This window comes from Lissotriton helveticus, chromosome 3_1 (genome assembly GCF_964261635.1).
Source record: "Lissotriton helveticus chromosome 3_1, aLisHel1.1, whole genome shotgun sequence".
NCBI classification, from domain to species: domain Eukaryota; kingdom Metazoa; phylum Chordata; class Amphibia; order Caudata; family Salamandridae; genus Lissotriton; species Lissotriton helveticus.
Window position 1 is genome coordinate 663214384 of NC_136061.1, and position 17544 is coordinate 663231927.

At 45.9% G+C, this 17544-nt stretch overlaps 1 protein-coding gene across 1 annotated transcript in view; it reads right to left on the reverse strand.

Annotated features, from left to right (window-relative positions):
• Positions 1-1054: 1054 nt before the first annotated feature.
• TMEM54 (transmembrane protein 54) overlaps positions 1055-17544 on the reverse strand; it is a 115033-nt gene continuing 98543 nt past the window's right edge. The window contains exons 4-6 of the mRNA XM_078680753.1: positions 9750-9938; positions 5643-5765; positions 1055-4403 (exon numbers count right to left, since the gene is read on the reverse strand). Of these exons, the coding sequence (XP_078536879.1) occupies positions 4311-4403; positions 5643-5765; positions 9750-9938 (405 nt within the window). The 3' untranslated portion in view covers positions 1055-4310. The remainder of the gene's footprint in view (positions 4404-5642; positions 5766-9749; positions 9939-17544) is intronic.

Sequence of the window (17544 nt, forward strand, 5' to 3'; positions counted from 1 at the left end):
CACATCCTTTCCCGCACTGATAGAAATGGTAAGATTTTTTTGACAAACCATCGTCTGCAATCAGATCAATGTTTTCTAGGGGGAATGATTGATTCGGATGTTTTTGTAAATCAATAATACAAATCATGTTGCAGAACACAGGTGTATTACGTGTCCTTTTGCAGCATTAGTTTATTAGACATGCTTTCTATAGAGTGGCAAGCAGTGACCACTTGTGGCAACAGGTTTTCCTACTTGGCCCACCTGAGTACCTCATCTTTCATCAGTGTCAAGGCTGTAATTTCAGACAAGAATGAACATCCTGCAAGTTTACATGTATTGTACTGATTGTGCTGCTGTAACAGTGTGTTCTTAGAAGACATGCCCACCACAACATCTTCGTTCACTCTCCCCCACCCCCCTTCATTCCTTCATTGTGGTTAAACCATCCAGCTGGTGTAGGAGGAAAAGCACGAGTAGTTAATAGTCAATATGATTGCAAATAACCTTTGGTAAAATGGTAGATGTGGGCTTTGCTGTACTTAACTTCCATTGCACGCTGTGAATTGTGCATTCACAGATGAAGCTTGTGACTCACGGATTCTTCGACCTCGATTCGTTACCACACTAGCAGACACTTTCAGGAAAGTGCGTTATCAGTGCCGAAGGGCCAGTAAGGTTGGTGCCTCTGAAAGTTTGCCATGGATGGGAAAGAGCCTGTCCGCTCTAAAATCTAAAATGCCCAGCCCTCCCAACTGTGCCGGATTCCGGCTGTGTATTCATTCAGTAAAGCCAGAGCTCTCGTTCTAGAAACCCGTGTTTAATATGAGATTATCTCATATGAAAAAGACATTTGTTTTATTGAAAATAAATGCTAAAAAAACAACTCTTATAATGTGGCATAAATAAGAGACAAGACGAAACATATGACAAATACCACACGTTAAATCGGAAAAAACCTAGATTTACCATTACCCATGAAGTGATCCCAGGGCACCCACATAATTCATAGCCTTAGCCACAAAAATAACGTAAAATCTTCTTACCTTACAATGGAATCAGAGGTACAGCAAAGTACACACAGAATTATTCGTTTTATTAACATTATTTTACAGTCAGTACAGCCCAGTGGGTAGCTGATACCACAGTGAGCTACTCCATACCAGTATGTATTTTGGAGAGGGGGTGAACAGAGACAGACCCCGACAACTTCCTTTCTGGTCTGCGCTCAGCAGACACCAGCACAGACCAGGCTGGACCGATCTTCACATGAGTTACTTTCGTAATAAAGTTACAGATTATTCCATGTATGCAATATATCCAATGTCCTTTGTGGCCATCTTTCCCACATAAAGGCGGGCCCGCAAGCTCCGCCGCCCAGTGGGGGATCGAACAGCATTGTACTGCGAAACTGAGCTCTAAGAAACCGAACCAACCCCCCCCCCCCCCCCCCCCCCCAAAAGAGACCATCAAGTGAAAGCAAGCAGAATACAAGCCCACCTACACAGCAGGTTGTCCTCTCAGCTCATACCAACAGCAATCCCCTCCTCTAGGCACAACTCGAGCTATCACAAACCTATCCAGATTGTGTTACCGCAAGAACACTGCACAAAGGACAACCCACATACAATTTGGCCATATCCAACTGGATGTCATTACCACAAAAACTCACCCCAGAACACTAAAATGGTTTCAATCCAATTTCGATACCTGCAAATGTCATAGTGGCAATGGTGCTACAGCCCAAGCTACACAAAGCATTATGAACTCCAGTACAAAGATTGACTACTCGTGGTATTAAAACAACCACAATATAAGCTAGAGTCAACGAAAAGGAGACCATTATATTTTAGGACAGCATAAATTCTGCAGCCAGTAGTTTTAAAACATAAAATGGAATACACTGCAGAATGCCCAGGTTACAAATAGAATAACTCGAACTTTATAATGCGCAAAAGCACCATTTTCAAATACTCACGTCAGCGGACATCCTTTGTTTCTCAAGGACGTCCCCTTGATATCGAATTCCTTCATTGACAAAATACTGAACTGCTATCAGGAGAAAAACAATGCACGAAAGAAATTGGAGTCTTTCAATACCAAAGGAGACCCACAAACCACCATTTCAATCTCAGCAGAGCAGACAGCTCCACTTCAAACTACGTCCGCTCTGTCTAATCCGATTCCCCCTGCACACACAGACACATTCGAGGTGTGCTACCTACCAGACCCTATGTTTAAAAGATAGTGGATGATCCATTGTCCCACCAGCTCATACCATATGTGCAAGAGGCATCCTACCACAATAACTACAGACAGCTATTTCCCACCTGCTAAGAGAAAAGAAAGCCTTGACTTGGGTACAGCTGAACTTTGCCAACCAACAGCCAATCTGCAGAGCCTTGCCAAGATCTTCAGAAAAAGATGTTGGTCCAACTGGGAAAATCACAGAGCATTTGATGGCGTTCAGTCTCGTCCAATTCGAATCCCACCAAGGCTTAGCTCTAAAAGTGCACTCCTGCACAGACTGTTAAAAAGTGTTGGGAAATGAAAATAGTTTACGAGCCTCTTCCTTGGCCAATGGGTACCTTTCAGTGCAGTAGATTGTTCAATACTAAACGGCCATGCCTGTAGTGCGACCACCATCTCCAATTTGGCCTTAACTGATATGCGTCACCCATGGACATTGAGTGGTAGAAAAAGCGCGGCCAGCACCTGTATGATCAGACTCTGGGTGCTGTTGGCATCCATATGCCCACCTGAACCCTTCATGGCCAAGAGCTCCTGCAGTACACCTCAATAGCAAGTGATATTAGGTCGAAAGTGCCCCTTCAAAAAGAGCCTCGTTACTGAAGCAGAATCCTGATCCTCACATTCATAACCCAAGACGACCTCTCCTGGATTCCTCTGTGGGCAGCATCATCATGCCCGCTGTTACTGATCCTCCTTCACCCAGCACCTCCCCAAGAAATCTTGAACCAGAAAAACGCAGCAACTCAAGTGATCAGAAAATCACTCAGCAAATGTACCTTCCCCACACTTGGTTGATCTCAAAGGTTTCTACAATACGACAAGACATTCCGACCTCCTACTAATTGCATAATAGGATTCAAGCGGGCCAAACGCCTCGTGCACATAGGTACTGCTGCCTTTTTAGAGGGTCAGGAATTGTGGCCACTTCTCGTCTTATTTCTATACACACCAAATCTTTTCCAGTTTAGGAAACTGTTTTGCCTTCAGCGTATAAAACTTTAAAGGTTCTGACATCAGGCACCGCTTATACATAGGCACTAGTACAATCCAACATTGCATGGCAGCGCAAGTGCGATATAATTTAAAGTAAGTGCTTTACACACGCAGTGTGCGCTGCCCGCTGCCTGGCCAGGCTGCGGAGACTGGCTAAGCAGTAACTCAGACTCGAGAGTGAGGAGCTGACTGCTGGAGAGAGACACTCACAGAAGGATCGCACTGGGAAGCTTGCTCCAGATTCGTCATGCTTAGCAGAGAGCTGGCAGAAACGTCATAGTCCATAATGAAGAAATGCCTGCATGGTCGTAGTCGAGAGGTGCAGAGCTGGTTGCATGGTCTGAATCCAGGGGTGCGGAGATGGAGGCAGTGTTAGAGCATTGTGAAGATGTCTGCAGGGGACGGAGTCCAGGGAGATAAGATATCTTCAGGGTAGGAGTCCAGGGAAATGAGATGTCTGAAGGGTGGGAGTCCAGGGAGATGAGATGTCTGCAGAGAGGGAAACCAGGGTGATTTAAAGATGCATGCAGGGTCACAAGCAAGAAGTTAGGCACTGGCTCTGTGAGAGTCAGAGGTGAGAAACTGGCAACACGGCCAAAGTCAGAGATGAGAACGTGGCAGCATTGCCTGGGTGAGAGGTGAGACGCTGGCCGCATGATCACAGTCCAGGGATAGGATTTGGCTGCAAGGCTAAAATCCAGGGTGAGGGAGTTTGCAGCAGGGGCAGCCTCCAGGGTAATGAGCTTGCTGAAAAGTCAGAGTTCAGAGTAAGAGGCTGGATGTGGAGTCAATTGCCTGAAGCAGGTAGCTGGCTGTGAGCACTGAGTTTATGATGAGGAACTTTCAGCAAGGTCAGAGTTCAGTGGAGCACTTAGTGCAGGACTAATCTCCACACAAGGCACTTGCTGCTGGGTCGGGTCGGGGTCCAGCAGTCATTCATTCCATGTGCAACAAAGCTCTTCAGTGGCAGATCCACCTAAAAACATGATCCTTTAAGTAGATGCTCCATGCAGGACCATGCAGTATCTGCTCCTGGCCAGATGCACTAGTGGTTGCTCCTCAGATGTTCCTGAAGCCGCTGTTCCTCACAGCCACGAGTCCTCTTCAGAGCGTCTGTTCCTCACCTGGACTGGGGCGTTCAGGGCTTGGGCCTCTTCTGATGGTAGGTCCCACTTGACCTGCATGAGAAGAGACAGGATGAATGAGTGCAAAAAGGACTTCCGTTGTCACAAGGGCAATGTGAAGGAGGCCAGCTGTATCGAGGAAGCGGTGCTACTATGCCAAGGTGACTAATCCTAAGAGGTCAACACTGCTGCGCGTCCATGTTCCCCCAACCATAGATAGCAAGGGAGCAATGCTTCACTGTCAGGAACCCAGTTATACCAAGGGATCACTGCTACCATGCCACTGCTTCAAGCTATGCCAGGTGAACACTTCTACAGTGCAGGTGTGTGTCTATAACAGACAATCCATGCTCATGACAGTTTTCTCTGGAAGACACTTAATCATCTCAGGGCCGCGGCCATATCAGGCTAGGCCCTCACATTTGATATAGTACAGAGTGAAAGGTACAAACCAAACAATAAAACTACCCTGGGCGAAATCGCTTTAAGTGCAAATTGTGCAAAAACCTCCTACAACAAATATACAAACATATATAATTTTCTAAACAAATGTAGAGGAAAATATAATATACATAGTATGAGGTACAACATAAGCACAACACACAAACTCCAAGTCAATACATCATATTAAAATATAAATAAGTATATATGTTGTTGGTGGGTTATTTTAAACCAGACATCATCGGATATTAGATATATAAATTCCTGAAATCTGCCTATTGGCAAGAAATATGCCTATTTTGCTCGAGACGACATATGTATATGTGGAAAGATATTTTAATTGACATATATGGATCTAACATCCAATGATATGTGATAGAAAATAGCAACGACCTTTGTATTTATTTACATTTTAATTTGATGCATTGACTTGGAGTTTGTGTTTTGTTTATGTTGTGCACCATCATTTTTATATAATTTTTATGTCTACATGTGCTTATATCTAATAAACAACGTATTTTTATTTATTGTGTAGAAAGGTTTTCACAGCTTGCACTTCAAGTGATTTTGCCCAGAGGAATTTTACTGTTTGGTTCGTTCTTGCACCCCTATCCCCTTGGTTCCTACGGCGTTTCTCTCGCTCTCTCTGTTTCTGATTTCAGGGTGATGGGTACATCGGAGTCGGTCTACTTCCATGGCCCAGATCAGAATGTCCATGTGAAGGACACAACCAGAATTACACAGCTATCCTGATGAAAGACAGTCGGATGCTTGAGGTGAGGTACAATGCCTAGTGCTACTCAGAAATGGATTGCTTAGAGGAGGTACTAGCTGGGCGAGACCATACCATACCTTGGTCTTGGAGCAGATTTTCACTTCTAAGAGTTGGAGGATATGCAGGAACAACCGGACGCTGAAAATGACCTCAATGACATCCAGAAAGATGGAGATTGCCCACAGACACAAGGAGGTGCTCTGTGAAGGAAAGAGAGCAGAGTTAGGCAAGCACTCTGTGAAGACCACGGTCAGTGAAAGGTGTTATGTGTTGGGAAAGTGTTCGGAGGGAGTGATCGAGGAGTTAGAGAAGGGAAGGATGAGGGACGCAAGTGCTCAGACAGACAACAGCAACAGTAAAGGCAAGGATGTAAGTCAGTGCAGTGCTTGGGTGCTATATAGTGGAGCAAGGTGTTTGGGAATTACTCTGTGAAGAAGACTGTAAACAACTGAGATAGCTTGAAAAGCAGAGATAACAAAATACATTTAGGGCTCAAAGACACAATTTGCAGGAACGGCGACATCACGCAATGGTAAATCAACATAATGGTTTGTGTGCATTTCATGGAGATGCTAGTGTTCTCAACCGGTTACCCTCAAAGATACCCAAGGACCTATGCAGACTACGTATTTAGTCTGAATACTTCATGTTGTCAAAGAAATTTGGCAAAAGCCTCCTTTCGCCTCTTTCTGTATTTGGAAGCTTGATACACACAGTACAGTTTACACAATTAGGGGCAGACTCGAAGCATACTTGAATGCTTAGTATTTTATTTAATTGAGTAAAGGCTATGAATTTAGTGTGGATGATGCCTTATGAGAACTTGCCACTTTGATACCCATTCCATTCTATCCAGATGCATTCACAATGTATGCCAGGAACTATCTGGTGTCTGGGGACGAGCTCATGTAGAAATCCAGGCCAATATCAAGGAGGGAAAACAGACTTCTCATGTTGAATAGTTCACAGCTTGCCCATGTTGACACGGTGACTACGCCAATGACCACTGCATCAGCATGGATGTTCACAGACCTGACAGTGGTCTTCCTATTGTCAGCCGAGGCTGGGTATGCTGTTTTTTGGCAAGATGTGTGCTGCATCTTCGGACAAACAACTGACAAAGAATAAATTGCAGCAATAAGAACAGTGTCCTTTGCACTAGTTTGAAAGCCACTAAAACTGCCCCTCTTCATTCAAGGAACAATACATTTTAGAAATAGTAGGAGAGAAATAAAGCCTCTGTTGGGCATTCCGATTCCTCCCACCCCCCCATCCCCTCGTCTCCTAGATGGAGCTCAGTCCATCATTTGGACCCAACTGTATACTTTGGATTACAGCCAAGGCATCACTCCAGAACCCCAGAAAGTAATCAATGTCTGCAGTCTCCTGCATATGAACGTCTGAAGCTCAACATTATCTCATTGTTCCTGGAGGATTATCTGCCCTCATTTCAGGGGATGAGAAGATTTATACTTACAGACAATAGTTCAGCAATGTTGATATCAAGGCAAAGGGAGAAAACACTCGCCATATCTGAGCCTTCCAGAAATATAAATCTGGCACTGGGCGAGTATAAACAAATGCGCCTATCAGCAGTCTTACTCCTCCAATACGCAGGCAGACCATCGCAGCAAAGTGACCAGTACCCCCACACTGCTGGGAACTTGGTCCCTTTGAGTATTCCTGGTGCTTCTTCAGAAGAATTCACAGCAACCTTGTAGGTAGTCTGCTGCTGAAGTATTGCCTACATGCTGAGAACATCTCACAGCAAGAAAACTACTTACATGTTTCCCATCAGTTAAACTCCTAACTCAGACTGTAGTTCTGTACTGTTTTGCTCCGTTTACTTTGTCGAAGGCTTGGTCAAAATCAAGCCCCCTTCTTCCTTTGAAACATGTCTTCAGTTCCCCACTGTCTACACTATTCTGCTCATGTCCCTCCTTACTGGCCCATCTTTTATGGCTTTCTGTTTCATTTGACCTTTTCCTCTTTATTGCATCCAAATGCATGTATGCACTTGCTCACATGCATTGCTCCGACTTACTTATCCCGAACCAGCCTTATTGCAGCACGACAGATTGAAAACTCTCAGTTGACCTTTTTTTCCCGCCCACCATGACATTTACAAAAGTATTCAAGGATAATTTGTCACGAATGCTTTTACTTCATGTGCTAGCTCGCTCTGACTGTGCGCAGCAACTATAAAGACGTGTTTTTTTAAAGAAAATCACCTTCAGTTAATTATACCGCAGATTTTGGAAAAAAACAAAATGTCATGGTATTCCTCGGATGACAGGTTAGGCGAGGAGGCAGTGGCAATCACTCAGACCTGTGTGCCTTCAATTAGAATGTGAAGTGAGGTTGTTTAGCCTCCTTCATGGCCAGACCCTCTTTCACACATGGACACATTTCTTCTAGATACAGTATAGTCTTCCAGCCACATGGATGGAGAAGATGATGGAGCTTCGAGGCGGCGCCCTCTTTTCCTCTTACTACACACTTGCGGTCAGTCACAGAGCTCAGGAACCTGGAGTCAGTTCTTGGTTTATGGAGCGGTCAAGAAGAAACCGGGACATCATGCAATTGACTAGGTCTCAGTATATAGGCCTACAATACAGGCATACATTAGGCTGTGCCAAAGAGCTAAGGGAAGGAGGTCAAGCCCTCATCTTGTTCCTTTTGTTTAGTCGATGTACTGATGGTTCATATCCATTCAGACATCTGGCTGTGATAGAGGCAAGCTGTCTTTTGTTGAAGCATGTGTTGTCAACTGTCAATTTCATGTTTGGAACTTGAATTTGGACCTTTTATGGTTGGCGAAGCTGACGGCATGGGCATGGAACATGGTATTATGATCTTTGCTGAGAGGGCCAGTGGGTTTCAGGCTTGCACTACAAGCGAACACTACACCTGTGCTCCATGCATATATAATTATGTTAAGGACTCGTCCATCTTGCCTCATAAAGGCTTTTTCTATTTTTTATGTGGATCAGAAAATCATTCTTCCTTCTTTCCATATCTGTTCCTCTGAGGCATGACTTTGATGAATTCCAATTCCTTAATTACTTTTGTGGTTTCTCTAGGCCATTCATTCCTCTGGCAGACTGTTAAAGGCATGCTTGTATGTGGTGGTTCTTCACTGGTAAACAGGCTTCCAGTACTCAGTGACTGTCCTCGTGCGCTTTGGAATGCTATGCAAACTCTAGGATCCTCTTCATGAGGTAACCTCGAAGAAAGAGCTCGGTTTTTTCATAGCAACATGCTCCGTAGAAGGGTACTTGTGGAGTTGGAATTGGGACGCCTACTCATGCATTCGCTAACCATACATGCTGGACTTCAACTCCAGTACAGGAGCTAAAGTCCAGATCTACACCTATCTGGGGAAACTGCATAGTCTTTCACTTTCCCAGCCCCCCACTAACACTAAAACGCATTTTCAGACTTCAGGTTATCAGAGGAAGGCGAGTTAATATACAGGTTGCTCATGCCACACTCTTGCTTTGGTAGTTCTACACAACGTTTTTTCCAAACTAAATTCCCCTACAACCAGCTCTGTACCTTAGCCACAAGGTATGAATGTAGAGAAAGGAACCATTATGGTAGCAACGCCTGGCGTCTGTGTAAGTTCACTGGGCGCCAATTGAAATATTTTGCCTTGCTGTGCAAAAAAAGGGTTCAGTCCCTTGGCCTGCTTGTATGACACCCCATAGGTCTGGAGCAGAAAAGAACTGCCAGTACAAGAGTCAATGTGATGGGTAACATTTACTGTTTCTCCATAGGTGATGTTTAATCCTGGGTTAGCCCTTTGACCACCATTCAAAAGGGTATATTACACTCCCCCAAAGAGTCAGATTGAAGATGTTGGTTCGTCTAGGCAGAAGACTACATGGACTTGCTATTTGGAGATTCCTTTTACCGCTTTTCACATCCCTCTAACTTTAATATTTATGCCTCCAAATGATATTAGTGTATGTAAGATCTCTCCACCTGCACCACCTGAATGCAACCTATAAATGCTAAACATAAGAGACAGCCACTAGTGTTACTGGTGTCTTCTACACAACACTCATCACTTACAAAGACTTTATTAATACGTTTATACAAAAAATCTGTAGAGTTGGGATGCTCATAGGATGACAGGAAGACAGGAAGGAGGAAGACATTTAAAAGTAAGAGTCACTTACGTAGATTCGAGTGGGGTCGAAGGGACATTCATGTGAGATCTGTATGAGGTCAAGGTCGATGAAGGTGCATGAGGCAAGCAAGGTGCGGCCCTCGTTGACGAAAGTAATGACCACAGACACACTTATGCCCACAGTGCAGAGGGCTGAGAGCAGGGTGTTCACCACAGAGAGGACGAAGACTGACCAACTCTACAAGAAATCATAAAGATATAAACACTGTGAACAGTTTGACACTGTAGGTGTGTGATACTTTACACAATGAGCTGTTTGAACAAGTTACTTAGCCTTCAAGAACGCTCTTTCTGATAGACACATTTTTATCAGATTCCTCACCTTTGAAATATTCCCCAGGGGTCAGACTGGATCTGGAAAATTTTGAGCAGTACATCTGTGCACTGGTAGGTAGCGCCATACGGCTCTACACTGACCGCTTTGTGCTTCTGGAATGATGTGCAGAGCCAAGATAGGCTCCAATCCCACACGCTGACGTCAGCTGCTTTCAAGGCGGTCCGCTCCCCAAGACGCACAGCCTCAGAAAAAAATGTGTTTCAACCAGTATGCAGATTCCTAACCTTGGGATCTTATTAATGAATGGAGCCCAATCACTGAATGGGGAGGGCGGGAGAGTCAATGAGCAATCTGTGGTTAGATCGAGTCCCTACCAGAAAAAGCATTACTGAAGGTAAGTATCTTATTATTCTGCTAGAGACTTCTAACTGCAGATTGCTCACGTTTTGAATGGATACCAAAGTTGTACCTATATGGAGGTGTGTGTGAAGGGACTCAAGCCGAAAAGTCCTACAGGACCAACTTGGCTGTAGTGCATTATGAACATATGGAGTGATGCCCAAATAGCATCCTTGGCTCTGGTTAAATGAGCTTGCAATCCTTCCGGAAGCTGTTTTCTGGCCAGTTTGTGGCAGATCTTCATGCAGAACACAATCCAGCATGAACGTTTCTTTTCTGCACGGCCTCGTTTTTGTTTTTTGCTCTTGCGAAGCCCACAAAGAGCTGATGGTCCACCCAGTGTTCTCCGGTACGATTGATGTATAAGATCAGTGCTCTTTTGGGGTCCAAGCGATGTCACTGCTTAATCTCCAAGCATGAAGGTGAAGATTGTGAAGGCCGGGGTGCAGGAACGGGTCCGGGTGGTGCGACAGCAGATCCCCCGGGAGGAGTAGCCTGATCAGATGGCAGATGCTCATGCCCATGAGCTCTGGGTACTATACTCTTCATGCTCAATCTGGGGTCACTGGAATGACCTCGGCCTGGTTGTGCAGAACTGCGGACACTGTGCATTCTCAGTTGTGGCAAAAAAATGGAGCAATGTTCTCCCCATTTGTGGCAGCGACTTTGCACCACTTCTAGGTGCAACTGCTGCTAGTGATCTGCTAGGAGTCTACGACTGAGTTCGTCCGCCCTGGCATTCAAAGATCCTGCCAGATGGTTCACCATCAGAAAAATTCCTTGACAACCATTTCCAGGGACGCCGTGCCTCCTGGTACAGAGTCCACAACCCTACCCTACCCCAACCCATTAGTTGCAATACCACATGGCGGTGGTATTGTTTGTCAGCACCTATACCAGCCCTACCTTGGTGGAAGGAAGGAAGGCTTTCAATGCCAGGCGAATGGCCCTCTGCTTAAGATGGCTGGCATGAAGCCAGGACTCCACCAGAGACCAGAGTCCTTCTGATCTCCACCTCCCCTAGGTTGCAGCCCCAACCCAGAAATTACACAATTGTCATCAATGGGTGGGGTAGAGAGAGGGGTCTGCCAATGACCCAATATCGGTACAATAACTACCACTGCACATCTTTCACAATCTCTGCTGAAATCTGGACGTGGTCATAAAGCTTCCCTTCATTTTGGGCTCACTGAGGCTTCAGATCCCACTGCAGAACTGCATATACCTTCTGGCATGCTTGACTGGCAGGAGGCACACGGCCATCAGTCCCAGCAGCCTTGGAGTCAACCTCCCTGAAATCCAGGACAAAGGCTGAAAGATCATGGTTATAGCTATAATGTACTGGTGTCTCTTTTCTGGGGGAGAGGCATACCAAAATTTCCAAAATAGCTCATATCAAGGGGAGCATTTGCAAAGGAGTACGGGGTGACTTTGGCACACTATTAGGGAACCTCAAAGATAACAGGGGGTTTGCCTTGGCCTGGAAGTGGTTATTAACTCCCTGGCACAAGCCCACCTTCAACAGCCAGTTGTCGAGGTAGGGGAAGACGTGGACCCCTGACCTTCGAAGTTGCACTGGTACCACCACTAACACCTTCATGAACACCCAAGGGGCACTAGTGAGACAAAAAAGGAGCACAACAAACTGAAAAGGCTCCTGTCCCACCCCAAACGGCTTGTAGCGCCAATGGGCCTGCAGGATGGTTGTATGGCAATAAGCATCCTACAGATTCAACGCCACCATCCAGTCTCCAGGGTCGAGGGCAGGCAAGACCTGGGCGAGGGTGAGCATTTTGGATGAAGGGATTGAATAGGGGCTGGTCTAAAATAAAACTAACACCTTCGCCTTCCTTTGGCACTAGAAGGTAGCGGCAGGAACAGCCACATTCCACTGCTAGCGCAAGCACCCTCTAAATAGCTCTTTTGGCCAAGACTTGCAATTGCTGCTGTAAGCTGGACAAGTGGTCCTCCGTCAGTCATTCCACGGAAATGTGGAAGGTGCAGCAGAGTCGCTTTGAAGGGTAGGGCATACCCTTCTGTACAATTTGCATGACCCACTTGCCTGATGTTATGGCCCGCAAGCCCGGTAGAAATAGTGGAATCCTTCCACCAACTGGGTAGCTGTGTTCCATTAAGAGCATGCTAAAGGGGTTTGGCAGGTGGGGTCATGGCAGTGGACTGTCCCAATCGTCCCAGATCACATGGGCAGTGGGTGCCATGGCCTCTGCCATAAAAGGACAGGGCACCTTGCTAAGCCTAAAGTGGCTGTCGGTATGGGGTACCAATGCCGAAACCACAAAAGGAATGGTAGGATTGATGTGGCTGGTGAGGCAGGGCGAATTACCCGGTGTCTTCTGGGACAGGGGGTAAGACTTGAGCAACCGAATTCCAGAGAGCGTGGGAATAGCGGCCCAGCAGGCAACTGGCATTAATTGACCCAAGGACCCAACTAGTGGAAGAAAATACCTTCGTACCAAAAGTTCTCCACTTTCCTGGATTCTCTTTCTGGGGTAGTAGTCAGGAAATAATAAGGATTAGACTGACTGGTGGTAGCCTGCACCACCAAGCTCTCAGAGGAGGGGTCAAAATGGCAAGGGTTGCTGGGGCCAGGTCGGTGGCAACATGCAATATGGTGATTTACTGGAGACACCAGGGGAAAATTTGGCCTAGGCCCCTAGGATGGTATCAGTGAGTGCCAAATTGAAAGGTAGAAGGTGATCTGTAGTGGTATGCCCTGGCTGGAGTACTTCAGTCAGCACTTTGGTTTTGACTAACCCTGGGAGCAGTTCGTGTAGTAGCGTTACATGTAGCTACGCGAAGTGCACTTAGCACTACGCGAGCTACGCGTCGCTACGTGAACAGCATATTGCACTGTGCAAAATGCTGTTCGCACTGATTTCACAGTGCCAGATGCTTGTCTGCACTGTGCAATCAGTGCAAGCTGCATCTTGCACAGTGCAAGCGGTCGTTTTCTGCCGCTCGAGTAGATGTCTACTCGAGCGGCAGCTTTCACAACATGGACTGGCAGTTTCTCATCGCTAGCGAGCATACGTGACCAATCCGCGTTGAGAATCTCGCCGGGAGGTTTATTTTCCACGCTCTTAATTGGCAACTTGATGTTGCTGATCCCGAACAAGGAAAAAGTCTCGCCGGGATGTCATTTTGCTCGCTCGCGGTCGTCAGCTTGACGTTGATGACCACGAGCAAGCAAAAAATAACCGCTACGCGTGTTTGCAATATGCTACGTGCAATTCAGGTAGTGCGAAGTAGCGCAAACTACGCAAGCGTGGCGTAGTACTTCACCCAGGGTTAGTTTTGACCTCTAAGGTGGAGGAGGTCGAGAACTTCAGCCACCTTCAGCATGAACATCCCAAGGTGATCACTTTTTCAGTGGTCGGACTTAGGGGTGACGTAGGGCTTGAATCAGGAGAGTTTTCGAGCAACTGGCATCTCTGAGATCATCATATCAGTTTTATTTGTTGCAGGGTTGGGCAATTTTATCTCCTACTTCATAGTCATTATTGGAGTCTGACCCACACAAGGAATGGATTTTGTGACGTGGGACATCGGTCAGAGGGAGGAGGTAGAGGTTCAACAAAAATACAACTGCAGCCTTGGTCGAGCCCGGAGTGGCATGACTCTGAGTAGGAGAGCAGGATTGGCACTTCTTTCTCCAGTGTTGGTGGAGTCTGCACTTGTGTTAAAGCACCAGGAAATGTTGTGGACTGTGGAGCTAGGGGCTGAGTCGATACAGGAGCAAGGAAGGCCCAGTGGTGGATTCAGAGGGTTCAACTGGTACTGAGGGCGAACCCCCTGTGCAGTATCCCAGATGGAGAGACTCTCTGCTCCTTGGGGCCCAGATGCAGGCCAGAGGGAGCCGGAAGGGATCCAAGGCCTTGCGTAAGTCTTGCATCTGCCTCAATGTCACAGATGGCCCTGGAAACTGAGGTTATGCCGGAACAAGCTGGAGGATGGGCTTTGATGTTGACCAACTTTTAAAGTAATAGAAAACATGACTAAGCCCTTGCGCCTTCTAATGAGTAGGAGATAGATGGGAAGGGTCAGATTTCAGCGTGGATTTTTATATTTTTTCTTAGACTTACCTGAATACTTGGAGTGCGACGATAATGGACCTTGGGATTGAATCCTGCTACTTCTAGAACGGGACCAAGACCGACCCTTGAACTCAGGCCTGCATCGACGTGGAGTCTTCCGGTGCTTGGAAACACAGAGGTTCACCTTGTTGTCCTGTATGGCTTCGGGCTAATCGACATGCAGTCACTGCAGGCCTTAGAGTTGTGACTCAATCGCAGGCACCACAGGCAAACCTGATGAAGATCTCTTACAGACATCTGCTTGCAACAGTACTTGCAAGGTTTAAAACCTGTCATTTTGGGAGGTGACATTTCCCAGCACACTGTAAAATTCCTCAGATACGCTGGTCTCGAAGGGACAGGAGGTATCTCCAGGTCTGGGGCGCAGAAAGAAAGGAATTGATGTCAGCGTGCAGGAGTGGTGCCGATATTGGCTCAGCACATCATTTCGGGAGAGGGTCAGTGCGGAGCCAGATAGCTCACAGAGGTACTGCTCAAACGTACGCAGATCCAGGGACACCTAGAAAATATTTAAAAGATGTGGAATCTGCAGTTAGTAGTCTCTATCAGAAGTTACACACATACAGAAGAAAGTAATCACTGTAACCAAAGTTATTAAATTGATACATACCCACAACAGACTCTTCAACATGTAGACAGGCAAAAAAGTCAAGCAATCTAAGCAAGTGAACAAGTTATCAACTGGGGTGCGCCATTGCAAGTACTGGTGGTCCTAGCAAACCAGTGGTAAACGACTGCAACCTCTTCAGATACTGTCCAGCAATACATGATTAAGAACAACCTCACACTGGCAGGCACATGGTGTAGATTTCAGATTATATAAAATTCTGTGTATTTATAGGGAGGAGGCTGTTTATAAGAGTTAGGGGGGGGTCTGCCTTGAAGCAGTGAACAGTGGCACAGCTGAATAAATCATGCAAAGGTACAGGTCATGTGGTCACTCAGAAGAGCGGCTTGTTGCCACCAGTTTGCTTTTCCATTTCGAAGGGAGAGAAAGAAGCTTATCCAGTGACTAGAGGTAGCCCAGCACCCCAATCAGACATACCCCAGCCATTTTAACTCCCCAACTGCTGCTTTATCCTTTTAGAACCCAATATCTTTAGGGAAACTGCGGCCTAGTTGTTTCTCTGCTTTTCACATGTAGTAGACAAGGCTTGAAATTCAGCCTCTTGCACAGAAAGTCAAATAAGCGGAAAGTGCCCAATGACTAGAGCAGGAAAAGCTTATGTTAAAGCAGCTGACTAATTAATATGGATATGCATGAGCTGGCATGAGATCAACAGGAATGCTAAAAAATAAAAGATAGGCAGGACCCGAGGGCAACTCCATCTTCCCTAGTGTCACTCTCAGCTCAACAAATAATAGCTGTACACGCCCTGATATTCCTAAATACATGGTGGGTAACATGACTAATGAAGCAGAGGTTCGGTCAGGGGTGTAGTATTGGAGGGTTGTCACATATATATTAAAAAAAACCCATATATATGTTGAGCACAAAGGAGAATGGGAAAGAAAGCCTTCCTATGCCCAGTTCGACAAATGTAAGGATTTCAGTGCTAAAGAGTCTCTAGGAGGATCCAGATGCATGTGGTGACAAGAACCATTGACAACCGACTGAACAGAAGGAAAGCAATAAACCTTTGAGCTTTGTACAACATCCAGTCTGGCCAAGACAGCACCCCGCTGATAGATCGCGGACGCAAAACAGCTGGCTGCAGAAGCACGAGTGGAATTGTCAAATTTGTCAGGGTCAACAGCCAACTAAGTATGCGCCCCGGTTACCAGAAGTCTGAAAAGAAATGTTGTAGCAATTCCCAGGTCCCAAAGCCAGAAATAACTCAGTGGGTCATGGGTCCCCTAATCTGGCCACAAAATCCGTGAGGACTAAACGTGCAAAAACAAGTCACAGGATGCATACCTTCAGTGTTGCCATCCAGTCAAAGGAAGAGAGACAGTCCTGATCTGAAAACACCCAGCCCCCACCCAACAACACAGCTAGTGCCATGTTCTGCGTGGAAGAGGCGCTAACTATGCAAATAGAACAGGTAACCCTGAGAGGAACCTGGAGTGGTCTACTACATACTACTGAACTTTCAACCCTTTGTGCAAGTTTGTTTGTAGATTGCCACTAACTGATGGGACTCTGGGGACAGCAGCACAATGACTAAGTCACACCTTTGCTATATAACGTTTTAGTGGTTTCTGAAAAAGAGGAGGTTAATGTGGTAAATGAAATGATGCCAAGTCCACTTAGTACTTAAGATCCTTTATTCAGGTTCCTTCCAGGTTAGACAGACAGGTTAAGATTGTAGGTAGAACAGAGAGAAACCCCACCAGGAGCTCGCTGTTGATAGCTCAGCCTCAGATGACCAACTGCCACAATAGGTAATAGAGAGGCACAGTGAACTAGAGAGAGACCCTGGCATTCTATGATGTCATAGGAATAACAGTACTATCTAGCCAGAGAGGAACAGTGAGGAGAACATTTACCACACATCCTCTCTCTTTATGGAGTAATAGCAGAACAAAGGAATAATCAGCAACAATACCTAATATACCCCATACAGCAAGGAAGTACACAAATTCGAAGGCCTAAAAGTGGTAGTGTACTACAAAAGATGACTTTAACATGAGGTATTATTAGGAGAAAAGAGAACAAAGAATCAGCATTATGACGTAATATGCCACATCCCCTTCCCTTAACAAAAGAGTAAGGTTTTGAAACTAAACTAAGACTACCCTTAACATTACCCTTGAAGAAGATACGCCGACACTAAATGTATGAAAAATTACAACTGAAAATCTCACCTAAATGAAGCCCTGGCCAGTAGCCACAAGAAGGTAGACTCAGACAAAACACAGTGTGCAAACAATCTTCCCCAATAACAGGAGACAGCGCATAATAAGGAGAATGGACTGCCCACAGACACTGAACCTCCCTTGAAAAGGGTACGCTGCAAGACAACATGGGCGTTGACTACCCAAAAAAAAAT